Source organism: Zonotrichia albicollis, chromosome 20, assembly GCF_047830755.1.
Source record: "Zonotrichia albicollis isolate bZonAlb1 chromosome 20, bZonAlb1.hap1, whole genome shotgun sequence".
NCBI classification, from domain to species: domain Eukaryota; kingdom Metazoa; phylum Chordata; class Aves; order Passeriformes; family Passerellidae; genus Zonotrichia; species Zonotrichia albicollis.
This window is the reverse complement of record NC_133838.1, coordinates 12154461-12176745: the sequence shown is the minus strand read 5'-3', so window position 1 is coordinate 12176745 and position 22285 is coordinate 12154461. Positions and strand designations below refer to the sequence as shown.

The 22285-nt window shown below is 55.2% G+C and overlaps 1 protein-coding gene across 4 annotated transcripts in view; it reads right to left on the bottom strand.

Moving 5' to 3' along the window:
• RPS6KA1 (ribosomal protein S6 kinase A1) overlaps nt 1-22043 on the bottom strand; it is a 32236-nt gene extending 10193 nt beyond the window's left edge. Inside the window, exons 1-6 of one of the 4 annotated variants that reach the window (XM_074555657.1) lie at nt 21807-22043; nt 15805-15849; nt 5397-5450; nt 1380-1496; nt 454-535; nt 106-186 (exon numbers count right to left, since the gene is read on the bottom strand). In XM_074555657.1, coding sequence (XP_074411758.1) covers nt 106-186; nt 454-535; nt 1380-1496; nt 5397-5450; nt 15805-15849; nt 21807-21869 — 442 coding nt within the window. In that variant the 5' untranslated portion in view covers nt 21870-22043. Of the gene's footprint in view, nt 1-105; nt 187-453; nt 536-1379; nt 1497-3555; nt 3714-5396; nt 5451-15804; nt 15850-21806 lie in introns of those variants that run through there. The other 3 variants (XM_074555656.1, XM_074555659.1, XM_074555658.1) reach the window with 3 other exon arrangements.
• Nucleotides 22044-22285: the final 242 nt, after the last annotated feature.

Genomic DNA, 22285 nt, shown 5'->3' with positions numbered 1-22285 from the left:
GATCCTTCCAGGAAGGGATTTCTGTTCAGGGGATTGTGTTGAAAGGCAGCCAGAGTCTGCTGGAGCTGCAGCCCCCCTCCCAACACCCCAGGGAGCTCCACTCACCATAGTGGAGTTTCACCACAAAGGGATGGTTGACATCAGCCAGGATGTCCCTTTCTATCTTTGTCCTCAGTCGGTCCCGCACTGTGGGAAGAGAGGAACAGCTCAGACTCAGAAAAGGGCCCTGGCCAGTGTCCTGCCCCATCCCAGCCTTGAGCACCAGGCTGCTTGAGCCAGGCATTTCCCACCTCCGTCACGATCCTCTTAAATAGAGGAAAGAAAAGGAGGATGTTTTGCTGGGATAAAGATGCTTTTCTTTCACCCAGCCCACCCCAGGCCAGCAGTGACATTTCCCCAGTGCTCTGTAAGTCTCAGAGGGTCAGAGCACTGCAGCAGGAGTCTCCTTCCTACCTTTCAGTGTCGCCTTCTTCAGCACTTTCATGGCATAGAGGTGGTTGGTGTCTGGGGGAGTTATTTTTCTCACCAAGAAAACCTGAGGCAGAAAAACACCACATTCACCAAGTACTAAACACTGGCAGTAGGAGCTGGTTGCTTTCCAAAGTGGCAAACCCCAGAGTGTCCCTAAGAAGCTCAAGGTTCCCCATGGGTTTCCAGGGAGGTGCTGTGTGTGGACTCCTCTCACCCCCCAGTGTCATGTTGCACTTTCCTCCTTTCCAGCCTTCCACACCTCCTGACTCCAGCAGCTCCTGTGGGGCTGGGGCTGGTGCCTGGGAGCTGTGAGTGGAGGCACTGATGCTTCACTTTACCACTAAAGCCCTCTGGTTTGCCAGTCACATCAACTCCTTGTTATTCAGGTCCTGCATCCTCTGGATTTTTATCTCCTACCCTTCCCTGATGTCTCATCCCTGATGCCTGGTTTTAGGCAGCATCAAAAGGACACCACCTGCAAGTGGTGGGCTTGGCAATGGTACTGGTTGGATTGGATGATCCCAGAAGTCTTTTCCAGCTATTCTCTGATTCTACAAAATCTCTGCTGCATTTTCTCAGGCAGCAGCACACAGTCCTGCCCAAGCCCCCACTGTCAGCTGGCAACTGACTGACACCAAGCTGATTTAATGTGTCAGCAGATGGTCTGTGAGACCTGGATTATTGAAATAGATAAGAGCTACAGGCTACTTCCTTCCTCCTTCACAGAAGGGAAACTGGACCGTAAACAGGGGCCAAAGCCAGCCTGGGGCACACAGCAGCAGTTCTGAGAAGGGAGGAACATGCCCAGGAACATTCCTGGGAGTCAGGAAAGTGGTTTTGTTGGGGATAGTTCCTTTCGTCACCAGAATAATTTGCCTGGCACGGCACATAGGAAGAAGTGATCTCACCTTGCCAAAAGAGCCCTGTCCCAGCACCTTCAGGAGCTCAAACTGTGAGGGATCAGCCTTCTCAGAGCCCTCCTTCACATGGTGGGTGATGTTGATTTCCTGCACGACACCTTCCCCCTGAAACAGAGGGCACACGGTTGGCAGGGACTCCTGAGCGAGGGAAAGGAGCTTTCTGGGGTCATGGAACAAGGACTGCAGCTCCAGACTCACGGGAGCCACACGGGAGAGAACCACAAAGGCTGGTGCTTGTCACAGGTATCAGCATCTGCAATCAATAAGGGTAGGGAGGACCAGGTAAATACAGACCCTCCCTCCCAACCACAGGGGCTGCTTTGAACTGCATTTCAGAAGAGTGCTTGAGAAGCACCTTCCTTTTTGAGGCACTGGTTGCAAAAACAGGAGTGTTTATGCCACTAAAAATCCCACAACACAAAAAATAAGGCACTGTTGTCAAAACAGGGCCAGGGCTGGCAAAAATCAGACATGTTGGAGCCCATCTGCTCAGCAATCTGAGCAACTCTGCAACATAAGTCTTAGTGCATCTTCAGCACATACAGATGATGCTTTAACAGACTCCAGCCTTCAAGAAGATTGAGGGGAAGCCAAGGTCTCTGGCACATGTTTTGTTTAAAACACATTATTTTACTTAAAAAAAATAAAGAAGAAAAAATGGATTTCATCAGCATAAGTAGAATAAACTCAGCAAGGGATCAGGGCCAGCACAGCCACAGACCCTGAGGTGATGCTGAAACACCTCCTATTCCCAGCAAAACTTTTGGACCCAAAGAACAGCAATAATGTTCAAAAATTCATTAAATTCTGCTGTCCCCAGCCCTGGGGAAGCTGTGGCCAGCAGAGGCTGCAGAAAGCTGGAACTACAATTTATTTTTTTCCCTTGCAGAGTTGGGGGGAAAAATTTACACTTTGTTTCCTAGACCTATTCAGACATTTAGTCTGGAACCACCTCATCAAAGCAGCTTTTAAAGCCAGCCAGGGGCAGGTGCCAGCCCTGCCTGCCCTGCCCAGCCCACTCCCACCCTCCAGTGCCCATGGATGTGGTTGCCCATCTGCACTGAGCTCCCTCCCCACTCTCAGGCTGGGTTTTTCTCAGTGTAGGAAGTGGCTTTGTTTCCATGGAGGGAATTCTGCTCTCTCCTGTGCTGCTCGGGCACTCAGGGCAGGGGCACAGGAGCTCCCTGGCGTTATCCTGCCTTTCCCTGGGCTTGGTGATCACAGGCAAGAAAGATCCATAATCCCTTAAACAACACATTTTCGTGTTCCTGATCTCCCAGCTTAAACCAGCCACTTTGCACTCCTGGGTCCATCTGGAGGCTGAGTCCCCGCGGGCAGCTGCCGTGAGGAACAGCTCCCCACCTCCAGAGCTGCAACAGGAGCTGGCCAAGCTCAGCTCTGCAGGGAGACAGCCCACAGCAGCGAGAGACCCGTTAGGAAGAAATTCTTCCCTGTGAGGGTCCCTGGCAAAGGTGCCCAGAGCAGCTGGGGCTGCCCCTGGATCCCTGGCAGTGCCCAGGCCAGGCTGGACAGGGCTGGGAGCACCTGGGACAGTGGGAGGTGTCCCTGCCATGGCAGGGGTGGCACTGGAGGGGCTTTAAAGTCCCCTCCAGTCCAGCCCATCCTGTGATCCTCCTACCACTTTGAGAAGCCATTTGGTATCTTGCTGACACAAGGGAGGATTTTCCCTCATGGACTCATCCGCCAGCTTGGAATTCAACACTCGGGACTCTTGTGACGAGCTCCTACAGCCTGGCTGGCAGCACACACAAATCTCCAGCACAAAACCACCCGTGTGCCACCGAGGCCAGCTTCTTCCAGAGTCACAACAACAAACTCTCCGAGAAGGCAGAGAAAGAAAAGCAAACCAGAGTGCCCTGAACACCCATGGGAAGCATCAGGAAGGGAAGCAGAGGGAGATGGCAGCAGGAGTGGCAGCAGGAGAGGCAGCAAGAGAGGCAGAAAGAGAGGCAGCAGCAGTGGCAGCAGCAGCGGCAGCAGCAGTGGCAGCAGGACAGGCAGCAAGAGAGGCAGCAGCAGCGGCAGCAGGAGAGGCAGCAGCAGAGGCAGCAGCAGTGGCAGCAGGACAGGCAGCAAGAGAGGCAGCAGGAGAGGCAGCAGCAGTGGCAGCAGCAGCGGCAGCAGCAGTGGCTGCGGTACTGACCGGGCTGGAGAGCTGGCTGGGGGCAGGCAGCTGCAGGCTGCAGGGCTTGGCTCGCTGCTTCCTGTGCAGCCAGAGCATCAGGAACGCCCACAAACGGGGAAATTTGGGGTCCCTTTCCATTGTCCCATCCCGATCAACATCGTCTGGCCCCAGGAACTGCGGCCCCAGAGCGGGGCTGGGGGCTCTGCCGCAGCAGCTGCAGGAGCTGCAGGAGCTGCAGGAGCAGGAGCTGCAGGTGGCTGCACCGGTGGCGGATGTGCAGTGGGACCAGACTCAGTCACACAGAGGGAGGTTCACGCTCCCCCTCCCCAGCAGCAACACTTGTGGTTGAGGCTTTTTTTTCTTCAGATTTGCTTTTAAAAAAAATAATAATCTCACAGCTCCTCGCTGGCATTTGGGTTCCCTGGCTCAGACAAGGCACTGATAGAAACCACACAGTCTCCTAAAGTGATTTCCATCTAATGCTGCCTGAAGTTCACGTCAGGCTGGGAGCTTTGGGTATTTCCACAACAGGGGAAATCGTGAGAAGCCACTTTTCTCTCTAAAACAGAAGTGAAAACCTCGCAAGAACCCACCCAGAAGTGTGATGACACCTTGGAGAGCTGCACATCTCTGCTCTGCCACTGGCACAGGGATGAGGGGGCACCCACGATGGGATTCCTCCAGGAATGTTTGGATTGGCATTCAGTCCTTCTCTTGCCTTATGCTGCACAAGAGCCCTTGCTGTGGAATCTGGAGTGATTTATCTGAGAGTTATTTATCTGAGAGCCACCCTGAAGGTCCATGAGGTGTTTTTAAGGGCATTTCTTGTTTCTGAACCCACCATGGCTCAGATTACGGGCAGGACAGAGCAGAGGTATTTAGAGGGCTCGTTTCGCCTCCTTCCCCCTCCAAACCTGTTCGCCTTTGACCTTTCCATCAGGACAGACAGATGTTTCCTGCAGCAAGACCCCAGAGGGTGCTGGTAAGAAAGAGGCCCCTTGAAATGAGTCAAAAGACACCCACACAAAAGGAAATATCCCCGTGTCAGCACTGATTTCTGAATTTCTCCCGAGAGTGCAGAGGATGGAACCAGTGAGACAAATGATGACTGTCTTGCCCCCTGTGCCCCACCACGTGCTCTTTGAGAACTGATAACGAAAGAAACAAATGACTGAGCAGCAGAGAGGCAGCTGGGCCCAGCCCCACCACGCTGCCTGCGGAGCTCCAAGGGCTGGGGCAGGTGCCAGGGCACGGAAAAGCACCTGCAGCTGCTGAACACAGCGGGAGCCTGGTTCACACAGCACCTCTGCATCCTGACACAGCCCTGGGAGGGGAAACCCTGCCCACCCTGTGCTGCCCAAGAGAAGCACCCATTCCTCAGCAGCTCCACGTTCTCACTGTGGGGGAGCAGCAAACTCCTGTGCCTGGGCCTGGCAGGAGCTGACAAATCTCGTTGTGACCAGGACAAATTTTCATGTTGTGTTACCAGCGTGGGAGAGGAGCCTCAGAAAGGCAAGAAAATCTCCCCTGTACATCCACGCACCCAAAAGTGCCCGTTCTGGCTCGCTGACAAGATCAGAAAGCCACAGGAGACACAAATGGCAGCACGGAAAGGGGGTTGGTGTGGGGAGGAAGGAGGAGGAGGACGATGAAATCAAGTCCAGGATGTCACGTGAGCAAGTGAGCAATAGCAGTCTCACAGAGCTGAGAGGGGCTGGCAGGGGCGGCAGGCAGGGCAGGAAAGGGTTTGGTTTGGTTTTCAGAGAGGTCCCTGTGAGCTCTGCTCACCCCTCGTGTGTGGGACAGAATGCAAATGAAATGGGTGAGTCTCAGTGAGGCACCCACTGCAGCTCTCCTACCTTGTCTGCAGAGTCCACCAGGTCTTTCTCTATCCAAGTGATGTCAGACTTTGCCTGTGGGACAATAAACAAATGTCAGCACAGAGGGGCTGTGATTGTCTGCTAAGGTTTTCCCAAAGAACTTGTCCAGCAGGACCAGGTGAGCTGTTCACAGCCACTGGGGCGTGTCACTGGGGGAGCCATTGCTCCTTGGGATGTGATGCTGAGCCATGAGGTACCTCCAGGAGAGCAGTTGGTCCCAGTAAATAAATTTACATTGATTTGATTTGATAAACTCAGGGTGACCTGGAGGTGGGACAGGAGCTACTGAGAGGGAGAAGGAAAAGCAAGCCCTGAGGAAGGGAGGAGCTGCGTGAGAACAGTGAGATTAGAGCTAGGAATTAACTGATTTTCAGCTCCAGAAGGACCAAATCAGATCGAGGGGCCCTGCAGTCACCTCTTCCCCTTCCTGCTCTGCACTGCTGTGCCCTCACAGGGGGAGCAGCTGGAGAGAGTCACTGTCCCACTGCTCAGGAGCAGCAGGGTGACAAATCCCCTTCCTGAGTGAAAAGTCATCACAAGACCCTCAGCAGATCCCACTCCAGGATCCCTCCCACCCACCAGGAAAGCAGCTCCATCCTGGCTCCTTCAGACAGCCCAGCCCGTGCCTGCGATGGGGTGGGAGGGCTGGATTCCCACAAATCCCACAAATCCCATGGATCTCTGCAGGTCCAGCCCTCCCTGCTCCTGGGGGAGCACCTGCTGCCACCCACAGCCTCCACAGGCATTTCCCACAGATCCCTGCACTGCTGGGAAAAGAGACTGGCTTCTCCTGGGAAATAAAAGCCCAGGAAGTGTCTCTAGTCAGAGGAGGAGACAAGCTCTGAACCTGCCTGTGCCGCCTTCGCAGGGCACACACGGCTGAGTCACCCGCAGCAGGGGCTGGGCACGGCTGGGCAGGGGGTTTTCCCAAGTTCCAAAACAAGTCCTGTTTTCTACTTTCCCCCTTTTTTTGAGGGAGGATTTTACAAGCCAGAAGCCAAGAGACAGGTTTGTTTTTGCTCGCGTTTTGTCACTTTGCCGGTTGAGACCGTCACATCTAAATGCAAGAAAAAAAAACCACCCTGCAAAAGCTCGAAACAGATTCTGCTCTTGGCATTTCACTTCCTATTCATCAACAACTAACCAGAAGCTGTTTTAATTTCTGTTGCTTCAACACATGCTCTGGTCCCAAAACACTCCCAAAATCTGGCAGCACCTAGGAAAGACACTTCTTAGAAAGCAGTCATACCCTCCAAAATGCCTTTTCCAAAAGAGTGCTTAATTAAACCTGGATAAGGTCTGGCTCTGTAGGATCAGGAATTCCCTGGCTCCTTGTGTCCTGCAGAAGAGACAGAGCAGGTATTTTATCAGACACTTGCCTCCTGGATCCTTGGCTTGCTGCGGAAGAGGAGCCTCAGCATCTCCAAAGCTTTGGGCTGTTATCCTCCCATCCTTCCCCAGCTGGCTCCTGAGCTGGCAGCCCCAGCGGCGCCCGCAGCGGCGCGAGAGCCCCGGTGCCGTGGTTGTGTCACTGGGATGTATTTTGGGAGTTTTACTGAAAGGAAACGGCGGTTTCGTATGGGGAAATGGCTTTGTGTGGCCATGGCTGCACAATGCAGCAGCCAAACGAGAACACTGGGCGGCTTTACGGGTGCTTAGGCATGGAAAGAGCCATCAGCAAATCTCAGCGGGCTTTTCAGGAGGATCAGTGCAGTCCCCCTGTCACACACACGAAAACAGGCTCAGAAACAACAATTTCAGGCACTGCACAAGGCAGCAACGAGCAACTGAGAGCCTCAGTAATTTTCTTCCTCAAAATTTCTCTACCCCTGCTCTGGACAGCACAAATGGTGATGCAGCAGGGATGCTCTCCCTGTAGGATCAGTGGAATTGCAGCTCTCCAGGGAAAGGGCCAGGAGGCAGCAGCAGCTTCTGGAGCAGCACAGGAGCAAGGTGGACCAGGGCCGTGAAGATGTTCCAGGGACTGGAACCCCTCTGCTCTGCAGCCAGGCTGGGAGAGCTGGGGGTGCTCACGTGGGGAAGAGAAGGCTCCAGAGAGAGCTCAGAGCCCCTGCCAGGGCCTAGAGGAAAGCTGGGGACAGAGTTTTTAGCAGGGCCTGTTGTGATGGCACAAGGAGTGGTGGTTTTGTGCTGAAGGAGGTGAGATTTAGATTAGATATCGGGAAGAAGTGTTTTACAATGAGGCTGAAAGCAGCTGGTCTCCTGAGGGAGCTGGGAGTGCACATGTGGCTCCCCATTTTCCTTGCACGGAGCAACAACTTCCCCATGGAGCAGCAGCTCCTGCTTGGGAGGGAGCTGGGATCAGTGGGAAGCACGAGGGGCTGCAGCTCTGCAGAGGAAGCCAGGCTGGAGTTTGTGGAGAGTAAAGGCTGCTCTGTCTGGAACTTTTTTCAAGTGGTGGTTCTCAAAAAGGGGAACAAATAAAGCAAAGAAACCTCCCCACTCACTGCCTGCCCTTCTGCAAAGGCCTTTTTTGGGCAGGGCTGGCCCTTGGCCTCATTTGCAACAAAAGAATTTGCCAGAACCTGGTACTTTTGATATTGTATTTCTGTGGTGGATCCTCTTCAGTGCTCCTGGGAGCCCCCAGCCTGAGGAATCCTGCAGGACACTGAGCAGAGCACGGCCCAGGCTGGGAAGGGAAGGGTTCAGCTGGGGATACCTTGGGGCCACGGACTCTCTTAAAATAAAAGGGAGATTCTGAGCAATCCTAGAGGATCTGCAGGGAGAGAGAGGCCTCCTTAGCCTTTAACTCACTCTCAACAAGGCCATTTGCTGACAGACAAAAGCCTCGGGGACACTGGGGCCTGAGGAGGAAGGGACACCGCAGGGTGGCTTTGAAGGTGGAAGTCCTGCCCAAAGTCACTGCTAAACACACAGCCCGGGAGCACCGGGGACCTCGGGAGTGGAAATTCCCAAGCAGGGAATAAGGACAGGGGCGGGTTGCTGGCAGGAGGTTTGCAGGAGGGGATTACTGGAGGGAGCAGGGCTGCACGTTTCACACCGTCCCCCAGGACTGTTACTGCTCTCCTGAAAAACAAAACCAACCAAAAATGGCACAGGGAGGAGAAACCCAGAGGACACAGTCAGGCCTCTGCCCAGTGGGGGTAACGTGGTGTCCAGAAATCCTCAAATCATCAAAGCCTTTGTGCCCAAACCCTTACACAGCCAAGGCAGCTGAAGAAGGGAATGATCAGCTCCATCCTGGCGTGGAAAACATCAGGAGCCTCCCCACACATGGCTTAAACAAAAGTCTGACTCCTGGAAACGCTCTGCCATCCTCCTGGGGGCAATTCCTCCCCACTCACAGAGGCAACCAAACGGTGTAAAATCAACCTGGCGACTCCTGGGAAGGACTCTGCTGCTCCTCCAGCCATCCTGGCTCCCCACAACAGGGGTTACAGGCAAACCCCTAGAAAGGGAACGCTGCCACGGACAGGCAGTGCCACACTGGCACCCCTCGAGCACATTCCAGCAGGTGGCACTCGGAGCATCTTCAGCGTCCAAATGTGTTTCTCATTTGACACGGGATGGGGGGAGCCCAAAGGCCATTTCATAAGCTCACACGTCATAAACACCCCCCTGGGAAGATTCAGCACCCCTGAAACAGAGGGATCCTGGAGATTGTTCAGGGATGAAGGGTTTTCTCAAGCAAAGCCTGAGGCTGAGGAAGGGAGGAGGCAGATGGTGGCTCACACAGCTGAGCCCCTGTCCTTTTGCTTCACAACATCCTTTTTGATCTGCTCCGTTTTTAACCAACTCGTTTCACAGGGAAACCAAAATATCTTGTTTATGTCAGAGGGCTCAGGTTGGTTTTGAGATGGAGAGCAGAGAGGCTCCAGCACAGGCACCCCCTCACACTCCCAGGCTCCTCCTGCTCCTGGCTCTATCCAGGGCTATGCTGGCAGCAGATCCTGAAAGTTTCTTCCAAAAAAAAAAAAAAATACAATTTCCCCACCCTTTCCACGCACCACAAGCTGCAACTGGCCAGGATCAGCTGACGATGAGCTGTTTGGGCTAAAGATACAAGCTCAGGCAAAAGATGTTCACAAACTCCACGGAGACTCCCCAGTGGCTCCGGTGCTGCTGCTGTGAGGGGGAGCCAGCAGGACTCTGCACCCAGTGAAACGTGACACTGGAGAGGAGAACACCTCTATCAGCCGGGAGATAAGGGATTACTCAGTTCTGCAGCTTCTACAGAGCAAATCAGCCTCCGGTGGAAAAGAGCAGAGGATGCAGCCTGCCCTTCCTGCAGCCCTGCACACACCTCCCAGCAGGGAGAGGAGCTCTGCTCAGCAAATTCCAACCAGCTCGGGCTTTGAAGGTGGGAAAACCAGGAGACCCCATCCCAGGCTGTTCCAAATGCAGAATCCCACTCTGAGGAACCAGCAGTAAACACCACCCTCATCAGGGCATGGGCAGTTCTGCTACTTTCAGTAGAAAAGCTGAAAACTCTTTCTAGCTGAATTATAAAATACAACATTGGTTTCACAACAAGAACCAAGACTTGTTTGCTGCCCTTGGAGTAACCGTGGGATGTGGAAACTATTCTGTATTGCAGGAGTGCTGGAATTCCACACTCCTCCCACAGCACACAGGCTGCCCTCCCCTTGCAAGGCTCACAAAAGTGTCTCAGGACCTGGAGAAGCCTCTGCCTGGTACCTGCTGGGGTTGGTCTGTGCAGGCAGGGAGAGCCCAGCCCTCTCCTGCCCTCGGAGAAGGTCACACGTGCTGAGAGAAAGGGATTGTCACCTTTTGGGGGTGGCTGTGAACTGCAGCAGGGTTAAAAGCAAAACAAACCCTGTCCAAAACACACCCCGAGCTGTGCGTTACCAACAGCCCAGTGAGAGTGCACAGGATGAGTGTCTGCTGGAGCAAAGCTCTAATTTATCATTTAATGTCTATAAAATCCTGGATGCAGCCAGCAGCCACCCCCTCCATGGCTCAGCTGCTCTGTGTGCCAGGGACAGGACCATAACATCACATCCATCCCAAACATAGAGACTACATCCATCCCCTTCCCAAACATGGGGATCACCTCCATCCCCTTCCCAAATATGGGGATCACATCCATCCCCTTCCCAAATATGGGAGATCACATCCATCCCCTTCCCAAACACAGAGATCACATCCATCCCCTTCCCAAACATCACACCACAGGGACTGCAGCCACCCCCACACTGGGAATACCGTGTTTTGCCCTGTTCCCCTCAGATGCTATTTTAATGAGCTTTTTTCTCCTCACTCTGTGGAGGCCCCAGGGGTCCCCTCCTGGACCCCAAGGATGACCACTGACCCCAGTGCTGGTGCAGAGCCAGCACATTCCCAATCCATATCCAGGCCAGCCTTTTATGTCCAGTGAAATTCACCCCTCTGTCAGCGAGGGGATCAGTTCAGCCTCATCTCAGAGCGTCCTCAGCCCCCTCGGCATTCCCAGAGCAGCTCTGCCCACTCTGAGCCTTCAAGCACAGAGAGGGTTAAACCCCCTCCTTTCCTCCTGTTCCAAAGGAGTGGCATTTCCCAGCCGTGCTCTCCAGGACTGGCAAGGGAAGGACCTGGATTTCAGCTGCAGTTGGGAAACCCTTCGTGCCTCAGAGCTGCAGTGAGAGCAGCAGGAGCTGCTGCAATCCTGTGCTCCCGCTGCTGGGAGGCTGCCCCGGGCACACCCCGAGGGCATTTCCTAAGGGAGAAGGAAAAGGGCTCCAGGCAAGGCAGGAGTTCTTAGATAGCTGGGGCTCCCCTCCCTGGCGCTCCCCAGCCCGTGGCAGCCCTGGCAGGCAGCACAGTGCAGCCAGAGGGAAAACAGCTTTTGCAGCTTCACCTGGAGCTGGGCAAGGAATTCACTGCTCGTGCCCAAGCCAGGCTTCACTTCCAAATACAGCTGGGAGCTTCAGGCAGATCTGCCTGTGTGTGCAGGGAGAATCCCAGCCAGCATCCTGGCCAGCCAGGGGCCCACAAACCCAGCCAAGGGCACTCCACGCTCCCAATTGCTGGGGTGGATGACCCAGTGACCCGAACCCAAACTCTGCCCCCTTCAAAAATCAAATATCAATGCCTTCTTCAGGGTCTTCTCCAGTGCCAGCCCTCACCACTGTCCCCTCCAAGCAGAACACACAGTAACAGATTTTCAGGGATTTATTTTCCTTCAGTACAAGAGGCTTTCTGGAGACAGAACATGAGGCAGCTTCTACAAACTCACCAGGGGGATGGAAATGGCAGAGAAGAAACCGGAGTGGTTTGGATGGGTCAGGGACCATGTGGGAGGGCTGCTGGAGCAGAGTCTCCTACATTCCTCGTGTGCAAGTCCTGTAAGCTGACCCCTCTTCAATTATCCCTTAGAGTCTGCAGCTCATCAGAGACTGCTCCTCAAACAGGCATTTATTTGTGTTTTCTAAGAGCTCAGAAGCTGCTGCTCGCCACAGCCCAGCCCTGCCAAGGACACAGAGCAAAGGCTCTGCCAGGAACAGGCCAGGCAGCTGTCAGGCACTGCTGGAGCAACAAACCCACTCAATTCCTTCAGCTGACAAGGCAGAGCAGCCAGTTTGAGCTCAGAGCTTTACCAGTGACAGGCTGGAAAAGCCAAATACTGAGAGTGGCCACAGCTGCTGCCCAGTCCCTGCAGCGTCAGGGAAATTTCCAGGCAGCACCACAGCACACTGGAGATGTTCTGGATGTTCTGCTCCCACGTCCTGCCCAGCCACAGGGCCAGTCTGGCCAGAACACTGCTGGCTGGGAGCGCCAGGAGAGGGGCAGTGGGCTGAGAGGGGATTTGCTGAGGTATCTGCCCGTTCCCACAGTTCCACGGATTTCCAGGTCCAGGAGGAACCAGCAGCAGCTGTGCAAACACACAGAGCACAGCACTCACTTATTTGTTTTGAAACCCTTCACGTTAAGAGGCTGAGATTAGTGTTGTCCAGCACTGACCAGGATCACAGCACTGGATGTGGGTCCTGTCCTGGAGCTCAGGGCAGTGCTGGCACCAGAGCCCTCCCTCACCTGGACCCTCACAGGCCAGGCTGGATGGGGCCTGGGGCAACCTGGGATGGTGGAAGGTGTCCCTGCCCAGGGCAGGACCTGTCTGCAAGCTTTAGGTCAGGATAAACCAACAGGAGCTACACAGACGTGGGGAAAAGCCTCATTTCTCCCCGTGCTGCACTGCCCCAGCCAGGCTCAGCCTGAGCACCTCCTGCCTGGTGCCTGTTGGGGCACAGCACTGCCCTCATCCAGGCTCAAAGGTCCCTTTTATGGTGCAGAGCTGGGAGAGCTCAGCTCTTCCTTCCCCAGCTCTCCTGTGCTCTGTGATTATCACCCCTGAACAGGCTGATCAGCACCCTCAGCCCGTTCCCCAGAGAGAGTGTGGGCACGCTCAGCGCTGCAGCTCCACTCCTCTGCTTTTCATGATGAAGTGATTTCACTAATTGGGTGTTGTACTTCCATGTACAATTCCTCATGCTTGGCACCTTCAGGGAGCACAGGCTCACCCCTCAGCCAAGCTGGCTGCAGAGCAGGCTGAAAAACCCCAGTTATGACAGCTTCCATTTTCCCACTGAATTCAGCTGTTCCCCAGCTGAACAAGGACCAGTTTCACCCAACCTGGCAATTAAAATTTGGAGAACACAGGAGAGAATGAGGTTCTATATCCAGAGAGGCTTTTAATCACTACCACCAAAGAGGACGAGAAAAAATCCATCCTTGTACCCATCCTGCCCTGGATCAGCAGCCTGGTGTTAGGGATGTGGCCATGATTAACCCTGTTTTCAGTGCAAATTCAAAACACTGCCTCATCCCATCACTGTGAGCACTGACTCCTCCCCAGCCCCAACCAGCACAGGGATCTTGCAGACATTCCCCAGGCAAACACTGAGGAATGGGGCCTGCAGGGACTTGTGTACCACAACTGTTCTTGAAAGGTAGAAAACACCAGAGCTTGTGATACACACCAGCTGTCCTTGCTGGGAAGCTGAGCTGGAGCTACAAAAGCAGCAAGAAAGTACCAGAACAGGGCCAGCCTGGCCCAAACCTCGGTACCTCTGCAGTGACCACTGGAGTTTCAGCTGAGATGGCCACGGAGGTTCACACTCCACCAATCTCACAGCACCAACTGCGAGCTTCCCGACTCTTTTGAGGAACTCTTGGATTTCCTCCCTTTCCGAGAGCCTTTGGTTGTGGCCCAGGCACACGAGGGCTGTGCTTTGGCAGCGTCCTGCTGGCAGGGCCGGGAGGGACAGCGCTGCAGCGTGGGCGCGCAGCGATCGCCGCTGTCGCCGCTTCAGGTTATTTTTAGCAGAGATCACAGAGTGAGCTGCAAAAGGATAGCACAAACCTGGAAAAAGGTGCCTCTCCCCCCTGCGTGTGCAGCTCTCCACACACAGCACAGAAGGGTGTGGGAGGGAGCCTGAGCAACCTTCAACGTGAGAATAGTCACCTCGGATGGCGACGGCCACTGCGCAAAGCCAGAGCCAGGAGCTGCTGCTGATGCCTACCCACAGAAAGAACCGAAACACACAGATATTCTGGGTGCAGCCTGCTCCCCCATCTGCAGCATCTCAGGGCAGAGCTTGCCCTCAAGCTGAAGGTATGTGTTTACAGGAGGGATTTCATTGGTGCTGGTAGCAAACATACCTTGTACAAACTTGGAAAACGCCACCGAGGTTATTTCAGGAGCACGCAGCAGAGCTTTGGGTGCTCAAAAGTTACCCAAAATGGGATTGTCAGACACTGCTCACAGGCATTTTGGCCACAGGGCCTCAGGAAAGTGGAAAGCAGGACACCTAAGGCAGCACAGGGCTCCTGAGGCTTCCCTGCTCTGGGATGTTGGAGAACTTGCCCTCTGCTCTGCTCCAGCTTGGACTGAACGTCCATGACCCACAGGGCAGCAAAGGGAACCTCAAATGCTTTTTGGCTTCTATCTCATGATCTTTCTGTGGCATGGCATCTACAGATGGAATCAGCCAGGGTTTCTCTCAGTGATGTCCTTCAAAGAGGAAAAAATCCTAAACGATTTTTAAAGAAACATCCGTCAGCAGCATTTAGGGAAGGGCAGTTTAGCCAAGTGTTTGAAGATGAAAGAGGCAAAGTCTCAAACCTTAAAAACCCAGCTGGAATCCAACCAGAAGACACAAGATTCCTTTTTCCTCATGCCAGAAATGCAGGCACAGTGAAGAGTTGCAAACCCACTGCTCTCAGGGGAGGGAAGGGCAAGTTCCATTGACCTGAATTCATCTGACCCAAAGATTTCTTTGCAAGCCACTGAAGAAGTGCCAGGCAAGCTCCAGAGCGGAACAGAGGCAGAACAGGTAGGGGAGATGCACTGGCGCTGGTAGAAATCCACAAACATCCCAGGGAAAAAAACTGGCTGAAATGTAGACAACTGGGGCTTAGGTTTAAATATCTTTTACTAAAAATACAACGTAACCAGCTGGAAAAACAAGGCAGCAAGCCCCCAGAGCCTTCGGCAGGGCCGATGATTCAGAGAGAAGCTGCCACAGGCCCTGGCTGAGGGCACAGAGCTCCTGAGAGCCCACTTGGGAAGGCTGCCCAGGGCAAACCCAAAGTGTTGTGTCATTCTCCACGGTCAGAGCACGGCTGGGTCAGAAAAGGAAATGCTGAAGGATTATGATTTCACGGTACTGACATGGCTCTTCTGCTCTGCATGAGTGCAGGACACAGGAATGGGCACAATCAGGAGACACCCACGGGACAGCATCGTGCTGGTCCTGCACTTGGGGAGGGCTCTCAGCACACAAATCAACTCCTTCCACACCACGCTGCTCATGCGTGGAGCAGGGTGAGCTTTAGGTGTCTCAAGAAGGAGTAGCAGGTTCAGATCCCTGCCCAAAACAGAAAACAGCAGCCCAGGTCTTTCTGTCATTCCCAGCTGATGCTGCTGAGGATGCAGAGGGCAGCTTGGCAGAGCTGGAGCTTCTCCCAGCCCCACCAAGGCAAGAGAATAAACAGATACCAGACACTCAGCAAGGGCAGCTGTGCCAAAACCATCAAATACTCTTGTACTTCTCATCCCAGCTGGCAAGATCACAGCACAGAGAAAGGCATAAACACAGCATCGAAACACCCCAGGGCTCCTCACTTCTCACCCTCAGCCACAGCCCCCTCCAGCTCCCAGTGCTGGAGCGAGGGTGCCCTCCCGAAAACCTTCCAGGCATGTTTGGATGACCAAAGGGACGGAAGACAGGAGTTTATCTTCCCTCTTCCCCGTCTCCAGTCCCTTGCACTCCCACGTGCACTCCTGCAGATCTACAGAGCAGCAGCTTTACAGGGTTTAAAAATAACCATCCCCATCCTGCTCCCGAGTCAGCTCACACCCCCCACGCTCAGGGGACCTGCAGAGGTCACCTGGGGCATTTTTTACCTGGGATGGAGGATTCCCACCTTCTTCTGGAGCTGGCTGCCCGTTCTGCAAAGCAAGAGAACCCGCTGTTAGCACATGCTGGGCATGGGATTTTCCTCATGTCCCTCATGAAAGCTGGTGGCTTTGGGACAAAACAGGGCAGGGTGGCACTTTGGACATGGTCAAGGTGATTGAATATTTCCCCATAACCAGACTCTTGTCTTTTAACTTGTTTAAAAGAAAGTCTCTTGCCCAGAGAGTCTCTCCACACTTCCCCCAAATGAAACTGGGGCTCTTTATCCACCCAGTGTTGCTCGTGGGGCAAACAAACAGCACCAGGGAGGATCCCCGGGCTGCTCGGTGCAGATCCCCACCCCAGAGAGCTGCAGAGCTGCTCCATCCCACCCTGCTGCTCCTGGACTGCTGGCAGCAGCCCAGCCCAAGAGGTAACAACCCTTGTGCCATTGTACTGTTGTGCCATTGTGCCATCAGCTTTCACTGGAGCGTTTATCGGTTATTCACCACTCTATCGCAGCTGATAGCTGCGGGGAATGTGCCCCGCCCGGCTGGCTCCAGGTGCAGCCCCGCACAAAGTCACGGCAGTGACCCGAGCACCCGAGTGGCACCGGCCCGGTCAGCCCGGGCTGAACCGGGATCGGGTTCAGAGGCACCGGCACCGGCCCCGGTCAGCCCGGGCTGAACCGGGATCGGGTTCAGAGGCTCCGGCACCGGCCCGGGCTGAACCGGGCTGAACCGGGATCGGGTTCAGAGGCTCCGGCACCGCCGGGGAAGCCGCGCGAGCAAAGTGTGTGGATTTCACTGAGACACAGATACCCAGAGCAGGATAAGCACGTACAGGAGGTTTTCTGCAGACTGTGGAGAAAAACAAGGGCAAGAAGACTTTGCTTTGACATCTGTTTGCACTGCAGTCTCAGGCATTCCTCTCCTCCTCAAAGAACAAGGGAGTTTATTCCTTCCTTTCCAGCAGTTATGGGCCAAGTGAAGAGCTGCAGTGCCAGTGGATTCAGACCCTCAGGGGAATGGCTGGGTTCTAGAGCCTTTCAGGAACTGACAGAAACAAAGCCAGCTCCTTCCCCAGAGCAGCAAGGATCCATTGAGATGATCAATCTGACCTCTTCCTCAGGTCTCCACTATGCTGCAGTATTTATTTACATCTGTATGGACCCGACCTGAGCTCCACAACCGACCTTAGCCCCAACTTAACCTTAAGTTCCAAGGCAGTTTCAGCCAAGGACTGAAAGCAGGCCCCAGCAGCCCATGCAGGAGCTCTCCCAGAGGAATGCTGCCCTGCTGTTTACACGGAGCGCTCGGTGCCATTAGCACGGGGAATAGCTGAGCAGTGAAGTAAGAATTTGTGTTTATGAACAGCCCCCACAACGCAGGGGGAGCCACGGCAGCGAGATAACCACACTTGGAAAGAGGCTGATGTTTACTGGCTCAGCTGTCACCCATCCACAGCTCATAACTGGCTGCTAATCCAAACCACAGCTCGGGGAGGGCTGGTTTTCTCTCAAACAGCTCAAGAAGCAGAATTTCTGTGTTGGACAGGGGGAAACAGTGCCAGGCTCCTGGTGGGGAGAGCAGATCCACAAGGCACATGTCAGGAGAGGGGTGAGTGGATGCAGGAGGTGTCCAATCCCTCGGCTTCAAGGGTGACCCGGGAGCCACCAGAATTTCGAGGGCTCAGTTTTATCAGCTCCCCGCACAGGAAAACTTGTCCTTCTGTTGCTGACAAAAACCCATCCTACTTGGGATGGAAGGGATGGGGTAAGAAAGGGAGCAGTGCCCATGCCAGGGAGGTTTCCTGGGCATGCAGCTCCCTGCTCTTAGAGGGATGAAGCTCCTCATGAAATGATCCTTTCTCAGGCTGACACAAGTCAGATGTGTGAGCAGAGAATTGCAGTGTTTAGAGCCAAGTGCTCGCCTTCCACACCAGAGGAAAAGCAGTCCTTATTCCCTCATATGGAATTGCAGGGCCGTTTGTATATGTTCCAGATGGAAACAGCTCCAGACTCATCACCTCCCAAGATAAAATACGGCCACTCAGCACGCCACGAGCAGGGCTGAAATAGTTTGTGGGTTTCTTGGCTTGACATTTGCCTCTTTAAAATGCTTTATTTCTGCCCTGCCCCTGCACACCACACACAGGGGGAGCAGGTGCAGCTGCCCTCCCACAGCACTCTGGGGCTGCACAGGAGCCTCCCAAATGTCCCGCTCCGAGAGAACTCCCAAGGTCTCCCTCCTGCAGCAACCTGGCAACGTCTGCGGCAGAGGGAGGCCCAGCAGCTGCTCCCTGGGGTGCCCGGGGCAGTGAGCCGCTCCCCAGGCTGTGTCGGAGCAGGGCCTGGGCTGCTGATGAGGCACCACACCGGAGCCCGCAGGCTGTCCTTGCGCTGCCCTGCCCGGGGCTGAGCGGAAAAGGGGATTAGAGCTCTAATCTGATGGGCACGTGGAGCAGCAGCCAGGGCACCTCTGCACCCCTCCAGCTGCCCCAGAGCTGACACAAACCCCTCCTGAGCACACCCCGGGCCAGTTTCCTTAATAGCACACAGAAAAGTATCCTGGAAAACAAGTGTGCTCAGTTACGCAACTGCCAGCCTGGCTGAACTTGGGAGATATTTATCTTAGGACATCTTGCGCTTTAAATCCTTTTAATTCCACATAATCCGCAGCACAGGGAGCAATTTCCAGAGCAGGCCAGTGTGCTCTAATGTGAAACCAGGACGAGGTGCATCCTGGCAGGGCTGTGGGGACGGGGCCCAGTCCTGCTCTGTGGTCACACCACCAGCTCAAGGCATCCCAGGTTATGGACAGCTCTGCCTGCAAAAGCAGCCTGCTGCTGCTCCTGCATCCTTAGGCTTGGAGCAGCCACTTTTGAGGGGCCCCAAAACCCCTCATAAGCACCAGGTACCCAGAGATGCTCTTTCACCCAACTCTGATGAGCCATGAAACACTCAAAGAAGGAGCAGAGGAAGAAATCCTTCACCTCAGAGCTCCTGCTAGTTTGACACAAGAACAAGGCATGTTTAAATTGTTGCCATTGAGTGGAATTTATGGATCTTGCCTACTGCAGTTCAGAGAAAGGAAATAATTCTACAAGAATGGAGATCTCCAAAGGAACTCTGGTAACCCAAACAGAGGAGTCTCTGCACAAGGCATATCAGAGACAACAGCCACTCAGCTGTCTCCCTTGTCTCTCGATCATAGTTTGCACAGCTCAAGCTACCATGCTTGAAAAAAGAGTTATTCGTGAGCAGCTCCTGCTCAATAAAGGGTGATAAATATATACAGGCAAAAATAATTAGCTTGAAGTGGTGGAGTTTGCCGTAATCCCACGTCAGTTGCATTGTTGTAGGTTTGTGTAATGAAAGAAGAATTTGAAGCAAAGCGGAGCCCTGATGACGGATCCTTCGCTATGGGGATGAAGTCATGGAATCAAAGAAACACAGGATGGTTTGGCATGGAAAGGACCTTAAAGCCCACCTCATTCCCCCTGCCATGGCAGGGACACCTTCCAATATCTCAGGCTGCTCCCAGCCCCATCCAACCTGGGCACTGCCTGTGCCAGGGCATGCCCACCCTCCCAGGGAAGGATTTCTATGTCACTCTGCTCCATTCTCCAGCGTTTGTGCTCTGCCCCAGGCATGTTTTTCTACTACATAAGCAATATTTGGAATAATGCAAGCAGAAGAGAGAATGGCAAGGGTAAAACAAGCAGGAGCAATGATTATAAAGCCCAGACTGCAGGACAGAGGGAGTTCAAGCTCCCATTGCCACCCACTCCCACGCGTTTCCCTGGCATGGCTGAGCTCCAGTGGGCCAGGGACAGGGGCACCACAGGGCCAGTTCTCCCTGAAGACAGTGGAAAAACCCCAAATCCCTCAACAATAGGACTGATGCCTCCACCAGCACAGTGACAGCACCTCTGCTCCATGACTCAGAAAGCAAAGGTCGGAGGAAGCCGGTTTCTAACCTGGATGGCAGCGATCCCAGGGCAATTTACGTAACCGGTGTTCCAGAAACGTCTCCTTGCTTTCTCAGTGGTGCCACCTCTCCCAGGAGGGGTGAAAACTTTCCCCTTGGGCCCCTGCCCTTGGCCATTTTCACCTCAAAGTGCAAAACTCCTCCCAAGCCCTGTTCCCGCTCCGCTGCTGGATCTCAAGGAGCTCTGTAACGTCTGACCCAGGCGTGGAGGTGAGGAACACCTGTATAATTCTCCTCACTGTAATTGAGAGTGTGTACTTTTCATTTTAAACCAAAGGGAGACAAATTGCTAAGTCCCATTTGACAACCTGAGATGCAAAATACCCGATCTGCTGAAATCCCACCTGCACGTGGTGCCTGGCGCTGACCCAGAGCTGTGGCCAAGGTGAGAGGCAGAAGGGGAGAGCCAGAGGCTCCCTCCAGTTTCAGTTTAGGAGTAACCCACACGCCATGAGGAAATCAGTGCCGCTGCCAGGAGCCGGCTGACAGCAGCCTGGACCCCCAGCCTTTCCTCTGGAAGCAATCCCGTGGTGCTGACACAGCGCTGGCACCGGGACACCAGCACAGGGACACCGGCACTGAACGGAGCCTCGCCGCGGCTTCCCCTGCCCTGGGCACCGGAATTCCTTTCCTCCCAGTATGAGTCGAGCGGCGTTTTCTGGATTTTCAGGCATGTCCCTTCGTAGGAAGGGGAAACCACAAATAAAAAGCCCTGTGTCCCAGCAATGACCTCCGGCCTGGCCCTGGACACATGACGTGATTTGGGAATCGCCGCAGGACTTCCCTCCTCTCCCAGCCTGGAGCACAAACTCCTCCTCACGGCTCCAGCGATGCTTCAGAGCAGAGGCTCTGCACCCACTGCACCTTTGTGCCAGGTGTTTGGCCCAGGTAGAGCCTCCTCACCACATGGGGGGCTCCAGGAGAAACTGTGCCATACCTGGCTGATGGAAATTAGGAAACCTCACCTCAAATGGCCATTGCCTCCCTGCTGTCCCTGCAGCAAGGGGGAAACGCTGCCTCTGCTCAAACACAGACCTCTGAAGAGGCAATTTTATACAGGAATGAGCAAATCTGACCAATTAACCACGGAGACATCCCCAGGTATGATAACAGAGTGTGCCAGAACCAAATCCTGACAGAACAAGAAATCACCACGGTCTGTGAAACACCTGGGACCAAATCCCCACCTCCCCTCTGGTTTCTCCAGGAGAGCTGCTGGTTCCAGTCTGAGTGGGAAGATGTTTAACTGAAGAGTGCCAGAGCACAGTGCCCAGCTGGCTGCTCTGCCATGGGTGACAACTGCTGCAGGCTGTCCCTTCCTTCGGAAATGGCTGTGCCAGATGTGCACAGGGCATGAGCTCCCTCCTGCACATCTGCCTTGGGGGTCTCAATAAGGAGGAAAGAGCCAAGAGGGAGGAAAGAGCACACGTCCAGCAAAGTGACACGGGAGCGTGGTCGGAGTTGGCGGCGCAGGCCTTTGCGAGAAGACGGCGCTGGGAGGGTGAGGGAGAAACCCCCAAAATTGAGATCTTTATTCCTGGGCCTTCAGCCGGGTCCGCTTTCCTCCGTGCCCGGGAGGTTTGTGAGCGCCGCCTGCACTGCCCGAACGATCGCAGCCCGCACGGGCAGCAGCGAGCCCGGCGGCCCCCGGTGCCCCCGGAGCCCCGTCCGCAACCCCGGGCGCGCACAGCGAACCCCAGAGCGGCCCCGGAGCGGTGCCGGAGCGGTGCCAGAGCAGCCCCGGAGCGGTGCCGGAGCGGTGCCAGAGCGGCCCCGGAGCGGTACCGGAGCGGTGCCAGAGCGGTATCGGAGCGGTACCGGAGCGGTGCCAGAGCAGCCCCGGAGCGGCCCCGGAGCGGTGCGGAGCGGTACCGGAGCGGTACCGGCAGCGCGGGGCTCCGGTGTCCGCGTTCCCCCGGCGCGGGCGCGGCTCGGGCCGTGCGGCTCCGGCTCCGCGGGGTCCCGCCGGGCGCTCCTTTGTTCGGCGGCGCCCCCCGCCCCGGAGCCCCCCCGCTCACCTCCGTGTCCAGATGCACCAGCTCCATGTCGGGCCAGGGCTCGGCCAGCTGGGCGAGCGGCATCGCTGCCGGCGGGTGCCCGCGCCGGGCTGGCTCCGAGCGCCGCCGGGCTGGGCACCCACCGGCTCCGGGCCGGGCCGGGGCGGGGCGCGGGGCGGGCGGCAGGCTCCGGGGAGGGGCCGCGGGGCTCCGCCGCCCGGAGCATCCGGCAAACCCAGCCCGGCGTGCGGCGGCCGCGGCAGCGGAGCGGAGCGGGCAGCGGCGGAATCGCTCGGCTTGGAAAGGCTCCCCCCGAGAGCATCGAGCGCAGCCGTGCCCCAGCACCGGCACAAGGCCACCGCCAATCCAAGTGCCACATCCGCACGGCACAATCCCTCCAGGGATGGTGACTCAACCTGGGCAGCGAGTTCCAACGCCTGACCACCCTTTTGGTGAAGAAATATTTCCCAATACCCAGCCTAAACCTCCCCCGAGGCAGC